Source organism: Zalophus californianus, chromosome 1 (genome assembly GCF_009762305.2).
Source record: "Zalophus californianus isolate mZalCal1 chromosome 1, mZalCal1.pri.v2, whole genome shotgun sequence".
NCBI classification, from domain to species: Eukaryota; Metazoa; Chordata; class Mammalia; order Carnivora; family Otariidae; genus Zalophus; species Zalophus californianus.
Genome location: NC_045595.1, coordinates 18998602 through 19020398, shown reverse-complemented (window position 1 = coordinate 19020398; position 21797 = coordinate 18998602). Strand labels below are relative to the sequence as shown.

At 39.4% G+C, this 21797-nt stretch overlaps 1 protein-coding gene across 11 annotated transcripts in view; it reads right to left on the bottom strand.

Moving 5' to 3' along the window:
- Nucleotides 1-21797, bottom strand: part of RBM6 (RNA binding motif protein 6) — a 102481-nt gene that overhangs the window by 58838 nt on the left and 21846 nt on the right. For 6 of the 11 annotated variants that reach the window (XR_003517945.2, XM_027582799.2, XM_027582794.2 and 3 more), the window contains 4 exons: nucleotides 19066-19175; nucleotides 13477-14755; nucleotides 11537-11626; nucleotides 10263-10332 (listed from right to left, as the gene is read on the bottom strand). Coding sequence is in view for 7 of the 11 variants with exons in the window: in XM_027582799.2 (XP_027438600.1) it covers nucleotides 10263-10332; nucleotides 11537-11626; nucleotides 13477-14755; nucleotides 19066-19109 (1483 nt within the window). In the remaining 4 variants the exon portion in view is untranslated. The other 5 variants (XM_027582795.1, XM_027582796.1, XM_027582800.2 and 2 more) reach the window with 4 other exon arrangements.

The window sequence follows — 21797 nt, the reverse complement described above, 5'->3', positions numbered from 1 at the left end:
TCCTTGACCTCAGAGAGGTTTTTTTTTTTTTTTTAAGATTTTGTATATCTATTTGGGAAAGAGAGAGAGAACTAACAGTGGGGAGGGGCAGAGGGGGAGAGAGAGAAGCAGACTCCCTGTTGAGCAGGAAGCCTGATGTGGGGCTCAATCCCAGGACTCGGAGATCATGACCTCAGCCGAAGGCAGAAGCCCAACTGACTGAGCCACCCAGGCGCCTTGAGCTCTTTTCATTTCTATTATCTCCAACACTAGCATAATATCTGGTACACGATGGTGCTCAGTTAACACCACAGCAATTGTAATGAGTTTCTTCACTGGAGCAACACACAAGAAAAGTAACTTCTCCAGTTTGTACATATGCAGAAGCTAACTCATCATGTGCTTCAGTCGAGCCTGGGTTATTCATATGCCAAGTTGCAATGATGGTAACTCCTTTGCAGGGTGGTTTCAGAGTGCATGAGATAATGAATTTCAGAACCCCCACATTTCTGTTACAAAGCATTATCAGGGACTAAAGATCAGACAGTACCTGTGTTGGTGCTCCTCAAATATGCCCCAGTATTAAAATTTTATTTTTTTTAAAGATTTTATTTATTTATTTGAGAGAGAGAATGAGAGAAAGAGAGAGAACACATGAGGGGGGAGGGTCAGAGGGAGAAGCAGACTCCCTGCTGAGCAGGGAGCCTGATGCGGGACTCGATCCCTGGACTCCAGGATCATGACCTGAGCCGAAGGCAGTCACTTAACCGACTGAGCCACCCAGGCACCCAACCCCAGTATTAAAATTTTAGCACTGATGAACTGCCTCACTGATTTCTAGTTTATGCTAAGAGTATATCTGTTTCCCCCATAGATCACAAAGCTATTTTCATTTTTTTTTTAAGATTTTATTTATTTGAGAGAGAGAGACACAGCGAGAGAGGGAACACAAGCAGGGAGAGTGGGAGAGGGAGAAGCAGGCTTCCCGCTGAGCAGGGAGCCCAACGTGGGACTCTGATCCCAGGACCCAGGGACCATGAGCTGAAGGTAGACATCCAACGACTGAGCCACCCAGGCACCCTAAAGCTATTTTCATTTCAAGTGGGAAAAAAATATGGCCCATAAACATTTTTCCCATTGCCTGGATCCTAGTACAAATAAAAGGACAAGTCACCACTGTTCTAAGGGGCTCTGGGAAGGTTCCACAAAGATAGTGGCTTCTGAGTTGGAAGTTGCTCAAGATGAGAACAGACCACACTAGTCCAGCCATTTACCTATTCCGGAAGTAAAATAGCATCCAGAGAAGGGTCAGACAACTGGCATTCTGTGAGACTCCCACTTTGACCAGACCATAAGCCTAGGTCAACTATACCTTGTAACAGAAAACTGATGCCCAACTAAACGTACTAGATACCAGCCAGATCCACATTTGGGATCCCCATCTGTGATAATATAGAAAGATATTTGGTCTCTGTTCCAGTTTCCTGGCATGGAGTTCTTAAAACTCTTGGAATTTTCTGAATGATAAGGGTGATATGAGTGCCTTTTGTTCTAACGAGGTGACTCTTGGTGGGCTCCTAGATAGCATCAGAATGGGGCCTGGTGATCAGAATGTCCAAGCCATGATCAGAAGTTAGGAACTTTCAGCCTAACCCCTCCTATTTACGGAAGGGGAAAGGAGCTGGAACTTAAGCTAATCACCAGCAGTCACAATGATTTAATCAATAATGACTGCATAATGGAACCTCCCATAAAAACCCCTTAGTGATGGAATTTGGAAAGCTTCCAGGTTGGTAAGAGCACCCACATGCATCTGTGTGCAATTTTCTCTACTTCTTGTCTGATCATTTCCTGTAACACCCATGAAAAGTCCTGTTTTATTTTAACTCTCCGAAAATCAGGGGACATCATTAACAATTACTTGCTGACTTCTCTGACCAACGATTATCTCCAAGCATTCATTTAGGTATTTTGTTTTTAAAGATTTTATTTATTTATCTGTCAGAGAGAGACACAGCACGGGGAGCAGCAGGCAGAGGGAGAAGCAGGCTCTCCATTGAGTAGGGAGCCCGATGGGACTGGATCCCACATGACCTGAGCCAAAGGCAGACGCTTAAGCGACTGAGCCATCCAGGTGTCCCAGATGTTATTCTTTTTCTAAGCCAGTTGACTCTAAAAGTCCTATGTTTGTCATCCTCTAGTGACTTTAGGATTAGAAATAACTGAACATTTTTTGGGATGCCTGGGTGACTCAGTCAGTTGGGTGATCGCTCGCGATCACCAACTTATCCTCTGCATCTCAACATGCTATTGGTTGGATAACTATTGGTTGGATAAATAAATCAATAAACAAACAATAACATTCTCTAGTAGTTTGTAGAGCCGTACACTAATCAGAATGGCACATATTTGGTAGATAACACCAAAGAATGAATCATAATCTTTTCAAGGTTATAGGGTGCTATTTTATTTTTAAAAGATGAAAATACAACATTTTCTAAGCATACCATAATGAATTGAACTGAGACTAGGGACAATCAATTATGAACTCTACCAATAACGTATAAGTACCAGTCACTAGGCCATTAATATCTGCGCTGAAGCTCTGTATTCTATATGTTCATGAAAATGCTTTTAAGAAATCAATCTTTATATGACTTGTCAACCAATTTTCAAGGCTTATTTTCTAAAATTGAGATGTAATTTATACCATAAAATACACCCTTTTAAAGTATACAATTCAGGGGCACTTGGCTGGTTCAGTAGGTGGAGTGCTCTTGGTCTCAGGACTGTGGGTTCAAGCCCCATGTTGGGTGTAGAAATTACTTAAAATCTTAAGGGGCGCCTAGGTGCCTCAGTCAGTTGGGCGTCCAACTCTTGGTTTCAGCGTGGGTCATGATCTTGGGGTGGTGACACTGAACCCTGCGTCGGGCTCCCCACTCAGTGCAGAGTCTACTTGTCCCTCTCCCTCTCCTACCCCCCTCTCTCATAAATAAAAATAAAATCTTTAAAAAGAAATCTTAAGGGGTGCCTGGTCAGTTAGGTGTCTGACTCTTGATTTTGGCTTAGGTCATGATCTCAGGGTTGTGAGACGCAGCCCATGTCAAGCTGTGCACTGGGTGTGCAGCCTGCTTAAAATTCTCTCTCTCCCTTACCCTGTGCTTCTCCCCACCCCCCTCCAAAAAAAAAATCTTAAAAATGAAACAAAATAAAGTGTACAATTCAGTGGTATATTTACAAAGTAGCGTCACCATGACCACTAAGTAATTCCAAGAAGGCTTACATGTAAATTAGATAAAAGACCTAAATGCTAACATAAGAAACAAGGAAGCAAGTAAAAATTGCTTTAATTTACATTTTGAGGGTGGAGAATTTAAGCTAGAAAGGGTGAGCACAGATCAGATGTTCTGGTGTAAGGAGAAAGTTAAAAGAAGAAGCCAATGTATTTTCATATCCTATAAATAGTTTGTATGTATGGCCTCTATCTTCTGCCCACTGAAGGTAACTGTACAATGACTTTTCCTCCGTGGACTGAAGCTGGAAGTCACTGTCATGCTACGTTCCCATGCTATGCAGTTTAGGTAGAGATCTCCAAGACTGCACAGTCTACCAACCAAAACCCACCAAGGTGGTGGTCCTTGTTTCTGAATAAAATGATGCCTTGGGTTGTGAAGATGTTCCATTATCAGTTCTAGAATGAAACTCCAGGGGTGCCTGGTTGGCTCAGTTGGTTAAGCATCTGCCTTTGGCTCAGGTCATGATCTCAGGGTCCTGGGATCAAGCTCCACGTCGGGCTCTCAGCTCAACAGGGAGTCTGCTTCTCCCTCTTCTTCTGCGCTCTCTCTCTTTTTTCCCTCTCTCTCCCTCAAATAAACAGATAAAATCTAAAAAATAAAATAAAACTTATAGAATGAAACTCCATACCCAAAAGCCCCAAGGAATGGAAGAATGCAGGGAGTCCAATAAAAGTCAACAATAATATTGAAACTTCCCTTCCAGGGCTACAGATTACCATAGCCATCCTTCATAACCTAAGTGGTTTCAACAAAGGAGCTTAAACTGGAGAACGAGTCAGCTCCCAGAATAGAAAATAAGTTTCATCTTAAGTGTCAGGAAAGCTAACCACCCCAAAGAAAAAGGCTGCTTTAGTTAAGCCAGTAATCCTAAAGTATTGCTTTCCAAAACAGTACTGAGATTCTACCTTTTTAAAAAAGATTTTATTTATTTATTTATTTATCATTTAATTTATTGGGGGGGCAGAAGGGGAGGGAGAGGGATAAGCAGATTTTACGCTGAGCATGGAGCCTAACATGGAACTCAATCCCACACCCCTAACATCACAACCCGAGCCAAAACCAAGAGTTACAGATGCTTAACCGACTGAGCCACGCAGGTGCCCCAAGACATTCTTATTTTCAAAGCTTTGCCATCTTTGCTTAAGGCTCCTCTGTAAACATCCTCCCCAAATGTGGTACCAAACCTAGTGAGACTCCTGGATGAAAACACCTGCAGTTTTAGAAATGTGACAAGTAAATGTGATACTTTCCTATTAGCCTATGGTCAGTTTTCCCCTAAGACCTAAAAATATTTGTCTATTCTATAAATGCCAAAAATACTGCAAAAAAATGTGTATTTGCGTTTTTCCAACTCTATTTTTTCTAAATGATGTTAAGCTATTGTGTCTTCAGCTACTCCATTTGGAATACCATAAACTACACATGTTGTATCATCAGTGTTAATCCATTTCACAATGGATTTCTGCCCCTAAAGTGACAGAATCTCTCTGGGTTTTTCTTCTTTTCTTAAAACTTCTATTTTATCAACATGGTGGTAAAAACCATTTCAATTGTGAAAAATGAAAGGATATGATATGATATAAGCCTGTTACCCAGGGCCACAAAAAAAGTGCCCATTCATTATATGAACGCTGCCAGACTCAATGCAAGATACTCCTACCTACCACCACCTCCATTAGCCTTCTAACTTTGCTATGCTAATTAACAAAACAGTTCTATAATAATTCTGTAACACTTCACTCACTGTGGAGAATTACTTTCTATGTTTGAGACTTATTAGGAAACATAATCCAGAAGCTGTATTATTTTTGCTTAAATAATACAAATTCCTTTGGAAAAAGCATCATAGCAAGCTTATATACCAGATAGCATGTAAGTCCACCTAAAAACCAAGAATAATTCTGTCTGTATTCATAAGTTACAGGTACACTTTGGGATGCCTGGGTGGCTTAGTCGGTTGGGCTCTGCCTTTGGCTCGGGTGGTGACCCCAGGGTCCTGGGATCAAGCCCCACATCAGGCTCCCTGCTCAATGGGAAGTCTGCTTTTCCCTCTGTCTCTCCCTCCCCCTGCTTCGGCGCTCGTGCTCTCTCTCTCAAATAAAATCTTTTAAAAAATAGTATTAAAGTTACAGAAACATTCTGAGAATGAGAATATCTACCACCATTCCAAGATCTCTGGAGGAAATATGCTACATAAACAGAAAGTACAACTAAGGGCATAAAATAGCATCAACCCTACTCTAGCTCCTGCCCCAGCTCAGTACAGCAGAACTGGTATCAGGCAGGCAAGGCAAGTGTTTGCCATGGGCTCCTAAAGCACATAAGCATTAGCCTTTTTGACTTAAAGAATGTCCACCTGCTTGCAAAGTCTCTTTTAAACTGTGCCAAAAAGTTCTAGAATAAAGAATATAATTAATCTAATGCAGTGGTTCTCACAATTCAGGGCACATCAAAATCACGTGGACGACTTGTTAAAGCAAAGATGGCTGGGCTTTGCCCCCAGAGTTTATGATCTGGTAGGTCTAAAGTGAGGCCTGAGAATTTGTATTTCTTTTTTTCCTTTTTCTTTCTTTTTTTTTTTTGGTCGGGGCAGGGGGATAGAGCACAGCAGGGGAAGCAGTAGGCAGAGGGAGAGGCAGGCTCCCTGCTGAGCAAGGAGCCCGATGTGTGACTCAATCCCAGGACGCTGGGATCATGACCCGAGCTGAAGGCCAAGGCTTCACCGACTGAGCCACCCAGGCGTCCCAAGAATTTGTATTTCTAACAAGGTCTGAGGTAGTGCTGACACTGCTGGTCCAGAACCCGCTCTGAGAACCACTGCTCTATTGTTCACAGAAGCTGTTCATTGTAGTCTTTATCTTGCAAGAATTCTGCTGATCACTTAACAATAAAATACATCAGTTGTATTGTCAATTTTTCAACTTTTTATTGAAAATCATTTCCAAGTTACAAAAAGTTGCAAGAATAATAGTACAAAGAACACACGCATGGACCTGTTACCCAGACTCAGCTACTGATATATTTTGTCATACCTACTGTATCATTACCCTCTTCCTCCCCTGTCTATATACATCAAGTATTTCTCCCTAAACCACATGAGAGAAAAAAGCATGCACCCTGGTCCTCCACTCGTAAAAACTTCAGTTGTATTTCCTAGTAAGCATGTTCTCTTATATAAATCCAGTAGTTACCAATTTCAGTGAATTTAACATCGATACACCACTACCACAATCCATATAGAGAAGAGTTCCATTGTGCCCAAAATTCCCTCATGCTTCCACTTTACAGTCGACTCCTCCCCCAACACCCTGGCAACCACTATTTTCTATTCCTATCATTTTGCTTTTTCCAGAACGTCACAGAAACGAAATCATATAGTCTGCAGTCCTTTTAAAAATTATGATCAAATACACATAAAATACACCGTTCAACCATTTTAAAATGTGCAATTCAGTGGCATTTAAATACATTCACAATGTTATGCAACATCCCCACTATCTGGTTCCAGAACATTTTTATCACCCCAAAAAGGAAACCTTATACCCATTAAGCAGTTACCCCCCATTTCCCCATTCTCCAGCCCCGGCAACAACCGAGCTACCCAATCTGCTTTCTTCTTCCACGGATATGTCTATTCTGGATATTTTATACAAATGGGATCATACAATATGTGCTCTTTTGTGCCTGGCTTCTTTCACTCAGCACAAAGTTTTCAAGATTCATCCAAGTTATAAGCATGTACCAGTATTTCATTCCTTTTTATGGTAATGTGTAGCCTTTTCAGTCTGGTTTCTTTTACTCAGCATAATACCTGAGATTCCTCCATGTTGTTACGTACATGTGTAGTTTCGTTGTTCTTATTGCTGAGTAGTATTCCATTGTACGTACATACCAAAGTTTGTTCATTCAGTCACCAAAAGACATTTCACTCTTGATACTTCTCCCAGGAATGTAATCATTTTACTCAAGGAATTCACAATTAATGGGGTTATAATATATTTGCAAATGGCAAAAGAAAAACTCAAATATATACAACATATGTAGATTCACAATTCCTTTTCTGCAATTCCAAAATCCCTTAAATAGTAAATTATTTGGTAAATTTTCAAATCATTTGAAGTCATTTGGAGACAAAGCCTGACCTATAGTATATTGAGTCTCTTTACAGTCTTTATTTAGTCCTCTCAGTGAGAATATTCATATATTTTGCTGCAGAAGTATTATTATGACTGATATACACCCCACTGGGGGATATAATTCATATATGATCTAGGTACTGCATTACCTTTCTGTATTCAGAAAAAGTCATAAACTTATTTGACCCCACAGATTTTGGATAAAAGTTATGGCCCTATACTCACACAGCTCTAAATGAAACAAAAATTAAATCAATATAAATTACTAGAGTCAATGAACAGGCATTAATCTTTTCTCTCCGTTACAGACTGGCTCCCCATCACACCAACTAAAACTCTGCCCTACAGTCCCCTTATGAGCAATGTCCATCCTGCATGGTCTCTGCAGGTTATCACAAGCCTAAAGAAACAGACTGCCATTTATAAAAGTCACCTCTTCCACTAAAATACACAGTCGTTTAACAAGCAAATGTTAAAAACATTCTTAAAATATCTGATTGCTCCAAGGCGTATTCTTCAGTAGATATAAGGCTGCACTGCTCTGAAACCGATATGACCCTTTAACGTTCCTCACCTGAGAGGAGAACGCAGCTGTTCTCCATACACACCACAGACACTCACTCATTCAATGCATACTGGGAACCCAACAGTGCCAGGGAGAGTTGCAAGCATGGGGGTAGCAGGAGGGAACAAGATAGACAAGGCTCCCACTGTCATGGAACTAACTCTCTGGGAGGAATAAGACACACAAAACCACTGAGAAAATATCAAAATGATTGATCCTATGACAACAAACCAGGATATGATGAAAAACAATCAAGGAGTGATTTTTGATTGGATAGTGAGGTAAGGTCTTAAGAGGTGAAACTGAAGCCAAGAACTAAATCCCAGAAGACAAGTGAGGATCAGAGGGAAGAATAGTGCAAGGGCCTTGAGAGAGAAAAAAGTCTGTATTGATTAAGCCTAGAGAAAGGCTCAGTGTGGCTAGAGCATGTAAGAAAGGTGGAGAGCAGTACCGGATGAGGTCAAATAGCCAAGGGCCAGGTCATGCAGGATTCTGTAAGTCAGAACAAAGAATTGCGAATTTCTTCTGAATGAGACGGAAGACCATTAGAGGATTTTAGGCATGGCAGTAACATGATCTGACTGATATCTTTCAAAAGTTCATTCTACTTGCCATGAAGAGATGGATAAGATAGGACTGGAAATCCAATTCTCTCATTAAAAAAAGAACCATGCAGACATATTTAATACACTGTCACTTCATATAATAAAATGCCAAGGAAAGATTGTATTTCCTGAAAGGTGATTTTTTTCTTAACAACTCTCTTGATGATTTCACATGAGTATCGATGTCTTTGGTCTGCCAATTATGTTTCTAATAGCTACTAGAGCAAGTAAATTTAAGAACTTCTTCTATGGACCTTATACATTAAGGATTGCTCTGCTAATAAATCTGACAATATAGAGTCAATGAGTACTAAAGAAATAAAGAGTTTAAGTTGCTATTTGAACATCAAAACATCTCTACTTTCCTTAGTATACTAATACTTAATAAAAACACAGTTCATGAAACAGCTGAGGTTACTGCCGTCAGTTAAAAAGTAACTGCAGCCTATAAATTCTACTTTCAGTTCCTAAAGATAACAGTAAATCTAGAAAGCATGTATAAGACACATGCAAGACAAAAAAAAAAGACAAATGTGTAAGAACAACATAACTACTCTCATGTTTCCAAAAATTCAGAATTAATGCTTTTAAAACAACAACACAAAAATAGCTTTCTGAAAAATAATGTTTCTGAGTTTATTCTCAAATTACAGAAAAAAATATTTCTGGACTTGACAAAAATACCAAATTATTTCAAGCACAAAAATTTATCTCTATGGATAGTTTCCCTCTGCAGAACCAAACTGAAGCAGCAGCTATCTAGTTAACACAAAGAAATTTATTCCATGGTAAACTATTTAGAAGCAAACTATATCCTCAAAAATATAGCATACTCTTAATTGAAGAGTTCTTTACTTTGGATTACTAAAATTCTAAGTTCTGTGAACAGACTAATTATCTACTTTCTTCAATTTAAAATTCTGCAAAAGAGATCACTTAAAGATTACCTTCATTTTTAAACCATTTCATATTATGTAAACTAAAATATCAGTCAATACCTTGAGTGCCTAACATTTCACTTCCACTTTTTTTGTAGTAAGATTTGAAGGAACTGACTGAACGTGATACACTAAAACACTAAGATGATATTATGAAAAGTTTAATCTGCAGTTCAGACCACAGAGCGAGGTCAAAGAGAAAGTTCCTCTGGATCTATTCATGGATTTCAACAAAACAGCTGTTGCAGGGCTTCATTCTCAGAGCAAGACTGAAAATTCAAGAAACCACTAATTTGCACAATTTCTCTGGAAAGGTGTAAATTTCACGCTGAAGCAATGAAATGTAAATTTTTAAACATAGTAAGTTTATTAAATCCTAATAGGCTCAAACATAAACACTCCACCACGATGAAGAACATATATAGCAAGTTTAATGATTATATAAAATATATTCAGGGATAAATGCTACAACACTAACTTTATATCTTAAATGCTACAACACTCACTATATATTTCATAGGCACCCAGAAGAACTGAAACATGCATCCTCACTGCCCAAGTGTGGACAAACAGCCACAAAGAACCCAGCTAAGACTAAAGTTGGCTGTTATTTGAAGGCATCAACAGGAGGCTTCTGGAAATCTTAACTGTGGTTTCTTAAAAAAACTTTAAGTAGCACATGATGCAGAAATCTGACAAAGACCTTTCCTAACCCAAGGCCACATTCATGTCCAGAAACTCACCTGTGTTATACTCCTTCAACTCCAAGTCCTTTACAGGTATGCCATCAGGAGTCCGAAAGGCATTAAGAATCTGCAAGCACATGGTGTACACACGAATGACGCAAATCATTACCAAATACTGAATATTTCATTTTCCCTACTGGTTTTTATTCTATGTAATTTAAAGCTATCATTACTTTATCAAGGCAAAATTAACCCATACACACTCTAGGCATTCAAAACTGTTAATGAGTAGAACATAATTATTCAAAAATTCCTACGTATATAAAAAAGGCAGAAGAACATAACCATCAAGAACCCAAGCTCTGAAATGAGACTGCCTACATTCCAAGCCTCTCTTGCTGTGTTTACAGTACTCAGTTTCTCATCCATTAAACTTAAGATGATGCCCTGGGCTCATGCCAGTCCAGGGCCATGGCACTTAACTCACTCAGCCTGGTCAGTTCTTTTCGTCATCTTCAGATGGACTACTCTCTCGCAGCATTCAGGCCTGGGCTCAAATGTCATTTCCTTAGTGATGCCTTCCCCTAACTACCTAATCTAAAATAGCCCCTACCCCAGTTATGCTCAACACCTTTACTTTAGTTTCCTTTAGAGCATTTAACACTGCCTGAAATTGTTTCTTTGTTTACCTTTTTATTATCCACGGAGGCAGTGACTTTACAATAGTCACTGCTATATCACTCAGTGCCTAGTATATGGTTGGTGCTTTGTATTTGGAGGGAATGAATAAAGAACACCTATTCATAGGATACTGCGATAATTAAAGAACTAATGCTTGTAAGCATCACATAATGCCTGGCACAGAGTAAACACAGTTTGCTCTTCCGATTATAATAGCCTGACCAGATTCTCCTGTTAAGTTCAGCCATAATTTACTCAGCCATTCCTTTAACACTGAAGAGTTATGCAGCTCCCAGGTTTTACTACTGTAAATAAACTGCATCTTTATGTATGTAATCCAATCCTCCCTTTTGGATAATGCCCTAAAAGATGATTATCAGGTCTGAGGACAGCAATCATAAACCTCATGTCAGTGAGTGAATGTGTAACTGCTGAAATATAATTAAGTTCTATGGATTGTACCAAAACCAATTTGCTGGTTTAGCTATTATACTATAGTAATACAAGATGTTAACATTGCAGGAAGGATACCCAATATGTCCCTGTATATTTCTTTGCACCTTCCTATGACTCTATTAAATTTTTCAAAATAAAAAGTAAAAATAATTTTTTTAATTGACAAAAAAAGGAAAAAGAAAAAAGAGCCTTACCTCTTCTTTTGTGGCATTTTCAGGCACCCCACTTAATCGAATAAGCTTGCTTGGTTTTTCCTCATTTGGACCAGTCCTATAATCTTGATCCTTGAATCCAGAATAAAAGATTATTTCAGAAATAAAAATATGTTAGTGTGCAAATGAAAGTGAAGGTGAAATACAGGTTCTCAGGATCAAATATCAAAATCCTTTGCATCATATTAAGATATAAAAAATTATAATTCTCTATTTTTCTGAGTTCCAAAATTTGATTTCCAATCATTAGCATGTGAGTGTGCTAAAATCAAGGCTCATTGAAGAGTCTTGAAATAGTAAAGCAGAACATTAAGAGAAACAGTACTGAACAGGACTTATAATCAGGAAAAAAAACTAACATATTCTCAAAAATATTTTTCATGTAAAAAAATGTATAATTTTCTTTTCCTGAATGAGAAAATAGAAAAAAAAATTTAATCAGGCGCCATTTGTCAAAGATGTCAACTATAAATTTCAGAACAAAATCAAAAGCTGTCATCTGACCATACAACAGTACAATTCAGAGAAATCTGCATTCTCCATATTCATAGAAGCCTCAACTCCAACATCCTCTTTTACTCTTTAAAGTGTCCTGATCTGAACAATAAATTATATAGTCAATCACCTCTAACATTCTCAAAATTCACTACTTGGTTAACATGTCTTAAGATTACTGTCCAAAGGGCGCCTGGGTGGCTCAGATGGTTAAGCGTCTGCCTTCGGCTCAGGTCATGATCCCAGGGTCCTGGGATCGAGTCCCGCATCGGGCTCCCTGCTCCTTGGGAGCCTGCTTCTCCCTCTGCTTCTCTCTCTCTCTCTCTCTCTCTCTCTCCCCACCTCTGTCGCTCATGAATAAATAAATAAAATCATTAAAAAAAAAAAGACTGCAAAAAAAAAAAAAAAAAAAAAAAGATTACTGTCCAAAATAACAGAAACCTGGGTAGAGATGAGGAAAACCTATTTCAAAAAATAATATTTGCATTAACCAACTGCAAACTTAATTCTTCTCACTTAGAGTATATACACAATAGATTATATATTATATATATTGAAATTCAACATTTAAGTCAATTAAGTTACCTATAAGAAGATACTTGAAACATTAACATCACCTCCTCATGACTAGGGAAAGACTCCTAGGTATTCTGTATATCCTAAATGAGTTTCAGAAAATGCACCTACTGGCTGGCTCAGTCAGAAGAGCCTGCAACTCTTGATCTCGGGGTCATGAGTTCGAGTCCCACATTGGGTGTAGAGATTACTTAAATAAATGAAAACTTAAAAAGAAAAAAAGGTACCCTAATAGCCACAAGGCCTGACTAACAAGAATTGAAAGAACCAACTCCCAAAGACATTGTTTGTTTGTTTGTTTGTTTTTTAAGATTTTATTTATTTGACAGAGAGAGAGAGACCGCGAGAGAGGGAACACAAGCAGGGGGAGTGGGAGAGGGAGAAGCCCGATGCAAGGCTCGATCCCAGGACCCTGGGATCATGACCTGAGCCAAAGGCAGACGCTTAATGACTGAGCCACCCAGGCGCCCCTAAAGACATACTTTCTAACTAAATTATCCCAAGGCATTTAAATCAGCAGCATAAACAAAATGAAGAGAGACACACCAAAAGTATGAACTGAGCTGAGAACCACTGCTCTAGAGATGTACATTCCATTCTTCAATATACATTTTTTTTTAAGATTTTATTTTTAAAAGTAATCTCTACACCCAACATGGAGCTGACACTTAGAACCCCGAGATCTAGAGTCACATACTCTGCTGACTGAGCCAGCCAGGTGTCCCCATTTCGTTTTTTAATGGTTATAGAAGGAGAGACCCAGGACCACGGATCCTGGACTCTACACTTTATCCTTCAGAAAAGCCTTGATTCAACAACAAACAGAAAAGCAATCTACTCTGTTAACACACCTGAAGGTCCCGCTGGGTGTCTCGGGAAGTTTTGCCCTCTGGAAAAGACTTGCTCTGGCCATAACCAAATATCTGGCTTCCCGGCAGCCTGTGATCCACATCACGGTACTCCATGCTTCTGTAATCAGTGTCTTCCCGGCCAAGAAAGTCCAGACCACCTTCTTCTTTAAACACACCAGCATCTGAACTCTGTTGTTCACCTCCAGAAAGCTGTGACTTGTCTTGGTCTTGAAGTGGACTTTGGCTGTTTTGAAAGTCCGATGCAGACTCATGTTCAAAGGCTACATCTTGTTTTTCTCCTTCTCTTGTTTCTGAATGTTCAAATTCTCCCTTCTGAATGCCAAAAGCAGGCCTTTCTGTTGTATGGTCATGTGTGGATTCTTCTCTCTTGTTCACGTTCATTCCAGAATGTTCTCTATCTTGTGTAGAGGGTTGTATGTAATCCAAAATATTTGGATCCACAGAGGGCATCTCCCTATCTTTAAACTCCATACAAGGTCCCACCTCCCTGCTCCTAAAATCCTGATCAGTCCTGGACCGATGTCTACCTCTGAAATCTGAATGTGGCGTATCCCTGTCCCTAAAGTCTAGATCACTAGTACCTGAACCTCGGCCTCTAAAGTCCACCTGTGTTCCATCTTTGTCCCTGAAGTCCAAATCAGACACATCTCTATTCCTAAAGTCAGAACGGGACTGATCTCTGGCCCTGAAATCCAAATCTGATAAATCTCTTCCCCTAAAATCTGTGTGGGATCCATCCCGGCCTCTAAAATCTAAATCATAAGTGCCCCGGCCCCTGAAGTCAGATGAAGGAGCATCCCTACCTCTGAAATCAACGGTGTGAACTTCCCTGTCTCTGTAGTTCATGTGAGATGTCTCCCTACCTCTATAATCCATAGAAGTACCATCTCCACCCCTATAGTCCATAGGTGGTCCTTCTCTATCCCGAAAATCCCCAGAATGTATGTCCCTACCCCTGAAGTCCAACTGTGATGACTCTCTGCTCTGGAAATCAGAAGATGAAAAATCTCCCCCCCTGAAATCATGTCCAGGTCCCTCCCCTCCTCGATAGTCACCATGCGGTCCGTCTCTAGCTCCATAGCTGAAAGAATGCTCCTCTACATTTGCAAAGGGAGGCCCCGAATGCCCCTGGAAATCAAAGGGAAGTGAATCTCTGCCAGGAAAGTTGCCAGAGTGTCTCTCTTGAGCATGACTCTTAAGGGGAGGAGGAGGATAATCCCTGTTCCACCCGGGAGCAAACCTTTCTTCTTGGCTCCCACTGTAGAAACAAAGACAGTGTTATTCATATTGTCCAGAGAGTTTGAAATCTACACACCAGCATATTCTTCTCTAATCACAGCACATTCTTCTGTAAACATTTTTTTTTTTTTTGGCAGAGTTCTGTAACAAGGTCCTAGATCTGCAGAAAACAGCAATGTTTTGCTATTTTAAGACGAAGTGGCGGAGTAAACTTTTATGTTCCCATTTCAGAACACGAGGAAAGTCAACACAAGGTTTTCAACATGACTGCTGCAGAAAAAGCTTTCACCCAGTCCTGCAACAGGGAAAATCCGCAACACCAGATAAGCTAGCAATGGTGACACACTACAAAAATTTCCATTTCCTACAGCCAGGGAACTTAGAATTCCAAGATCAACATGATGATTCCTATACATCAAATAAATCAATGCACCATAAATGTATTACAGTAAATTTCAGGAGGGGTCTTTCTCATTTCTGCATACAGCAATGATAACATCCCAAAATATGTGATTACAGCTACAGCATGGACACCACCCAGGTTGGAATGGATGCATGCCCAAAATGAAGGAACACTGGCTGTAAATCACCAGTAGGAGCACACAAGTGTATACCAGCTGAGCATCAGCCCTGGCTGCATCTAAAATCCAGTTCTACAGTGGCTCCACCTAGAAGCACTCTCACCTAGGTCCTATTATTTTAACTACCCAAGAGTATCACAAAAGGCACAGCATGAATCATGTCACAAAGCATATGTACATCAACCTAGCCAAGCAACAGCATCTAGGAGCTTAATGCTGAAAGGGACCTAGAGAGAGCATTAGGCCTTCAAGCATTATCTCCAGGTCCCAAATGAAGCAGCTGATATTCTAGATTCTAATGCCTCATGCTAGTTTTTCATAGTAATAAAACATTTAAAAATAAGCAAAATATTAAATTCACATTCTCAGTTTACAAAACTCAAGAGATAAATGAGAACTGGCCTAGTCTTTCATTCTACCCAATTCTTCCCTTTGCCTAGCCTTCAGACCATTTACATGCTTAGGCTTTGGTAAAAGGGAATTTAAGTAGGCAATTAGATACCTAGGATCCTGAGCTTGAGGGTGAGGGGAAGGTACAAAAAAGGAAAACATGAAATGATCTAAAGGGTTATCTGCTATTTAGCAGTAAAACAAAAGTATTAGGAAATCACGTCCAACTCAGTTCTCTCCTGCCAGAATATACAGATCTATTTTATGACCCTCTGAGCACAGACTACACCACCAGAGAAAGACTCAAAGGGCAACTGATTCTGGGTCACTCAGTTCAGGAGAAAGAGTTACAAGGCCAAACCCTTTCTTAAAGTAATAGGACTTTAACAACAGTAACCTGAATATTAGAATGATGCATATTTAATAGATTTTCAGAACATGATGACTTCCGTTAGCTCCCATTAACATTAGTTATGTCTATATGGTTCATCTTAAGAGGAGGAAGTTTAAACATTCTTCATAAGTAATACAGTTTCGCACTAAAATTAAGACATTACCACTAACTCTAGTGTCTCCCATATTTAAAATCATCAAATCCCAACAGTCAGCTTGCAGGAAGACTTAAGCTTCAGCAAATACTCATGGGTACTGAGGCATCTAAACCTACATGTTTTCTGACCAGAATGTTTCTAACACTGTCTTTGAATACTGCCCTAAAGATTATCTTAACCCTCTTAAGTTGGGGAGATCAAATAGATCTAGAGTAACTTACTGTACTAGGGTTCTTAGAACTGTATTTTATGCAGACTATTCAAGAAACAGTTCTATTAACAGAAAATAGCAGTGACTATGAAAATCATTTTCAGGGGTGCCTGGGTGGCTCAGTCGTTAAGCATCTGCCTTCGGCTCAGTTCATGATCCCAGGGTTCTGGGATCGGGCTCCACACTGAGCTCCCTGCTTGGCAGGAAGCCTGCTTTCTCCCTCTCCCACTCCCCCTGCTTGTGTTCCTGCTCTCGCTATCTCTCTGTCAAATAAATAAATAAAATCTTAAAAAAAAAATCATTTCCAACCAAATAAAATAAAATGTAAGCTGATAAAATGAAATATAAAATCATTTTCCTGTTAAGATACCTTCTTATTTAAAAAAAAATATATTTATTTATTTATTTGACAGAGAGACACAGTGAGAGAGGGAACACAAGCAGGGGGAGTGGAAGAGGGAGAAGCAGGCTTCCCGCCGAGCAGAGAGCCCGACACAGGGCTTGATCCTAGGACCCTGGGATCATGACCTGAGCCAAAGGCAGATGCTTAACTGATTGAGCCACCCAGGCACCCCAATATACCTTTTTATTTTTTTTTAAGATTTTATTTATTTAATTGACAGAGAGAGAGACAGAGAGAGAGGGAACACAAGCAGGGGGAGTGGGAGAGGGAGAAGCAGGCTTCCCGTCGAGCAGGGAGCCTGATGCGGGGCTTGATCCCAGGACCCTGGGATCATGACCTGAGCCGAAGGCAGTCGCTTAACCAACTGAGCCACCCAGGCGCCCCTATACCTTTTTAAAAATCCAAATTAGTCTTCCAAAAAGTTATGCCATATAAACTACATCTCCATTCTAGTCAAAGATCTTAAAAATAGCATGTAATAACATTTAAACTAAAATTACAGTGGGGAAATATAATTTTAAATAATAATTTGCTCAAAGAAAGAATGTTCTGAAAATTTTTTTAAAGTTACAAAATAGAGCTAAGGTTAACCAACATTTCTGAAGGCTTACCTAAACAATCTAAATAAATAAAAAATAAAAAAAGTAATCTAAATTAGATTAACTCTATAAGAAATAGCCTTACTTACAAAATAGTTATCCATAAATATAAGTAAAAAAGGATAGATTACAACCTAAATATTTAAAAATGTTGAAGCATAAACCCATTGATCTAAACTAGGGATTGGCGAACTTTCCACAAAAGGCCAGACAGTACTGATATTAGGCTTTGCAGTCTGTCACAACTATTCAACTCTGCCATTGTGGAATGGAAGCAATCATAGACAATTTGTAAACAAATGATCATGGCTGTGTTACAGTAAAACAAAAGTGAGCTGCAGGCTATAATTTGCTGACCACTGATGCAGACCCTAAATTTTGAAAGGAAAAAACATACCCAGCATCATCACCACTGCTTTAATTTAAAGACTGCTGAGCCAAAAGTAAAGACCCCTATCATTTAGTATTTATGAAACACTAGCTTTACTAAATATTATATGGATTTTAAAACTCAGTTCTCTACCTAATTTTTCACTGGAACCCCCAGCTTCAGAATAATGAGAATACCTCTTGAATTTGCGTGATAAAATCTTGCAGACTGCCAATCCAAAAGAAAATTTACTAGTAACAGAAGTTTCAATTGGAGCATTTTTAAAATATATATATATTTACAATATATATATAAAAATATTTTTTAATATATAACTTTAAAGGTCAGATTTCTTTGCCATACACCAAGTAAAACCATAAAAGCATAAACCATAAAAAAAAAAATCACATTCCTTTGGCATTTTATTAATTGTAAGCACAATGCAAAAGCTTTAAAAATACAGTCATCATTTATTATACTGGCTATTAGAAAATTAACTCCCTACAAATCTAAAATATAATCTACTAATAACTGAATGGTACTACCTTCTCAACTCATCTTTGTACCCAGTAACCCTTAATATTGAAATGTACCTTAGAAAATTGCATCCAGTAATTTTTTTTTTCTCAGAACTATTTTTGATAACTGAAACACAATGTGCCATGGGCCAAACACAGCTCTGGATTCTACACATAAATTAGTGAAATTAACAAAACTTTTATTTACATATATAAATGTTCATGTATGTTTTTGCTAGCTTTCCTTATTTGCCAAGTATGTATTACTTAGTTAAAAGAGATTTAAAAAAATAATTGGGGGATTATTTTTTAATGTTTAAAAAGTGCTAAAACATTGGGACCCCTAGGTGGCTCAGTCAGTTAAGTGTTTGCCCTTGGCTCAGATCAAGTTCATGGCACCTTGCTCATCAGGGAGCCTGCTTCTCCCTCTGCCTGCTGCTCCCCATTTGTGCTCTCTTGCTCTCTGACAAATAAAATCTTAAAAAAAAAAAAAAAAAGGTGCTGAAACACAAAACACTTGGCATGCTCAGTATTCAACCTCACAAGCACTTTGGAAATGACTAGAAATTTTTTAAATAGCTTCTATTTTTAAAAAACCAGAGCTATTTCTATTCAAAGAAAATATGCCTCTTTATGACAGACCAAAAAATATTATATCTTTATCATTAAAATATTACAATTTCAATATTCAACTTTCAAGACTTACCGAAAAGGTCCTGTTCTGTTAGCAGATCGAGAATCCCCCCACATCTCTTTCTATGTTAAGAGAGCCCAGTAAGTAGATCCTTTTGCTATCAAACTCTGTTATAGTAGTACCTGTATAAAACAAACCACAAAATATAACACATTAGAACATGAAGAAAAGGCTAAACTAATTTCTTCCACCTTGGCTTATCAGGAACAACAACAGGGATATTTTTGGAAGTCACTTTTTAATTTTACTTTTTTTAATTTTAGAGAGAGGGAGGGAGCACGCATGCACAAGTGGGGTGAAGGGGAGAGGGAGAGAGAGTCTCAAGAGGACTCCACACTGAGCGCAGAGCCTGACGCAGGGCTTGATCTCATGACCCTGAGATCACGACCTGTGCCAAAACCAAAAGTTGGGTCACTTAACCAACTGTGCCACCCAGGCACCCCTGGAAGTCACTTTTAAACATTTACTTATTAATTTATACCAAGAGAAATACATTTTTTTTTAAGAGAAAGAGTGAGTGAGGGGGGTGGAGGGGCAGTAGGAGAGGAGAAGAATCCCAAGCAGGCTCCATGCCCACCGGTAGAGCCCAACGTGGGACTTGAGATCACGACCTGAACCAAAATCAACAGTTGGACGCTCAACCGACTGAGTCACCCAGGCACCCAAAAATGTGTACTCTGGGGGCACCTGGGTGGCTCAGTCATTAAGCGTCTGCCTTCGGATCAGGTCATGATCCCAGGGTCCTGGGATCAAGCCCTGCATTGGGCTCCCTGCTCCGCAGGAAGCCTGCTTCTCCCTCCCAGTGCCCCTGCTTGTGTTCCCTCTCTCGCTGTGTCTCTCTGTCAAATAAATAATAAAATCTTAAAAAAAAAAAAAGAATGCTTTACATTTACTAAATATTTACTAATTTTTCTATCATCCATTCACCTTCCTTTTTGGAAACAGCATCTTTAACACCATTCTCAGCCCATGGTTGATCCTACACAGTCCAACCTTGTCAATCAGAATAGTCTACCACCCTCATCACAGTAATTGCTCTAAAACTGGGCATGTACCAAGATGTACCACACTATGAGATAAACATTATTGGGAATTAAAACAAATCAAAACTGAGCAGAAAAGCTCTTTACCTCCTTCTTAACTGTCTGACTGTATCAGGAAGAGTATTAACAGAGATTGCTCTTTACCAAAAAACTTATCTGCATAATAGGGCAAAGTCTGTTTTCCAAACGTCTCTTCTCACCTTTCTGCTAAGGGTCTTCTTCTTTGTACCCTCAGGCCCCTAACCCTCTCCTTATTCAGTATGTCATATAAACCTCATGTTGCTAGACTACCTTGGGAATTTCATGTCTGCATGGATTCCTCATATGTATGACACTAAATTTAATTTTCTCCTGCTAAAAAATAAATAAAATTAAAACTAAAAATGTGCATGTAACCCAAGTCAAGCTGAGAAGTCATCTCCAGGACCTTTGCTACAGCTACTAAAAAAGATGCAAACTTTCATTACCTTGGATTTGGCAAAGGTTTCTTAAATGGCACCAAAAGCACAAGGAAAAAATTAAGTGGACTTCATCAAAATCAAAAACTTTTGTGCAAAGTATACTACCAAGAGAGTGAAAAGACAAACCACGTTTCAGCAAAATGGCAGATGAGGAAGTTCCAAAGTCTTGTTCCTCCACAGAAATATCAAAAAACAGCAGTAAATGTCTGAGCCAGCCCTGCTGGAGCTTAGAAAGAAGCCAAAGGTGTACAACCACCAAGAGAACTTTTCTGCTCAATCAAGAAAAAGCTGTCTTCCGGGCGCCTGGGTGGCTCAGTCGTTAAGTGTCTGCCTTTGGCTCAGGTCATGATCCCAGGGTCCTGGGATTGAGCCCCACATCAGGCTCCCTGCTCCGCGGGAAAGCCTGCTTCTCCCTCTCCCACTCCCCCTGCTTGTGTTCCCGCTGCTGCTATCTCTCTCTCTGTCAAATAAATAAATAAAATCTTAAAAAAAGAAAGAAAGAAAGAAAGAAAAAGCTATCTTCAAAATAATAGTAAGGTTTTGTGGTGTTTTTACTCATCCCTGTCCCACCCACCCTTGCACAGGCAGAGGTTTTGGTATTGAAGAAGTGGCAGCCCAGTTCCCAGCTCCCTCCTTCAAATCAGAGGGAAACCTGATTTGCAGATTACTGTGCACATCTCTTCTAATCTGTCTGGGAGATATCTGAAGGACTGATGTGAGGTGTTGGTGTTTGTCTCTGTTTCACCTAACTCAGAACTTTAGTGGTGGGTGGGGATGCGGCAAGCATTGCTAATAAAAGCTGCAAAGCAGACTCACAGATATGGAGAAGTTGGGGTGAAAACACTTTGGGAAATTAGGACATTCCAAACAACAAGCATAGGGGAAAATTTAGAAAACTACACGCATACCCAGGCAAGACACATGATGAGACAAGACCTGAAAAGACCTTAAGCTTTCACCTCAGGTTGATCCCAGGGCCCAGAGCAAGCCTAGCTAGATGCTGAAAGAATGCCCCAGCACAGAACCAATATCCAAAAACAGACAGAGGTGGTTATTCATTTTTCTGCTTTTCTCTTTGTTTTTGTTGGTGTTTTTGTTTGTTTTCATTTGTTTGAGCTTCTGCTGTTCATGGAAAACATTAGATGAACATGAGCTAACGGGACAGACATCAGTGATCACACAGTGATGACAGGGAATAGTCTTTGCAAAATAGTTGAGAAAAAAACTCAAAACAGACTAC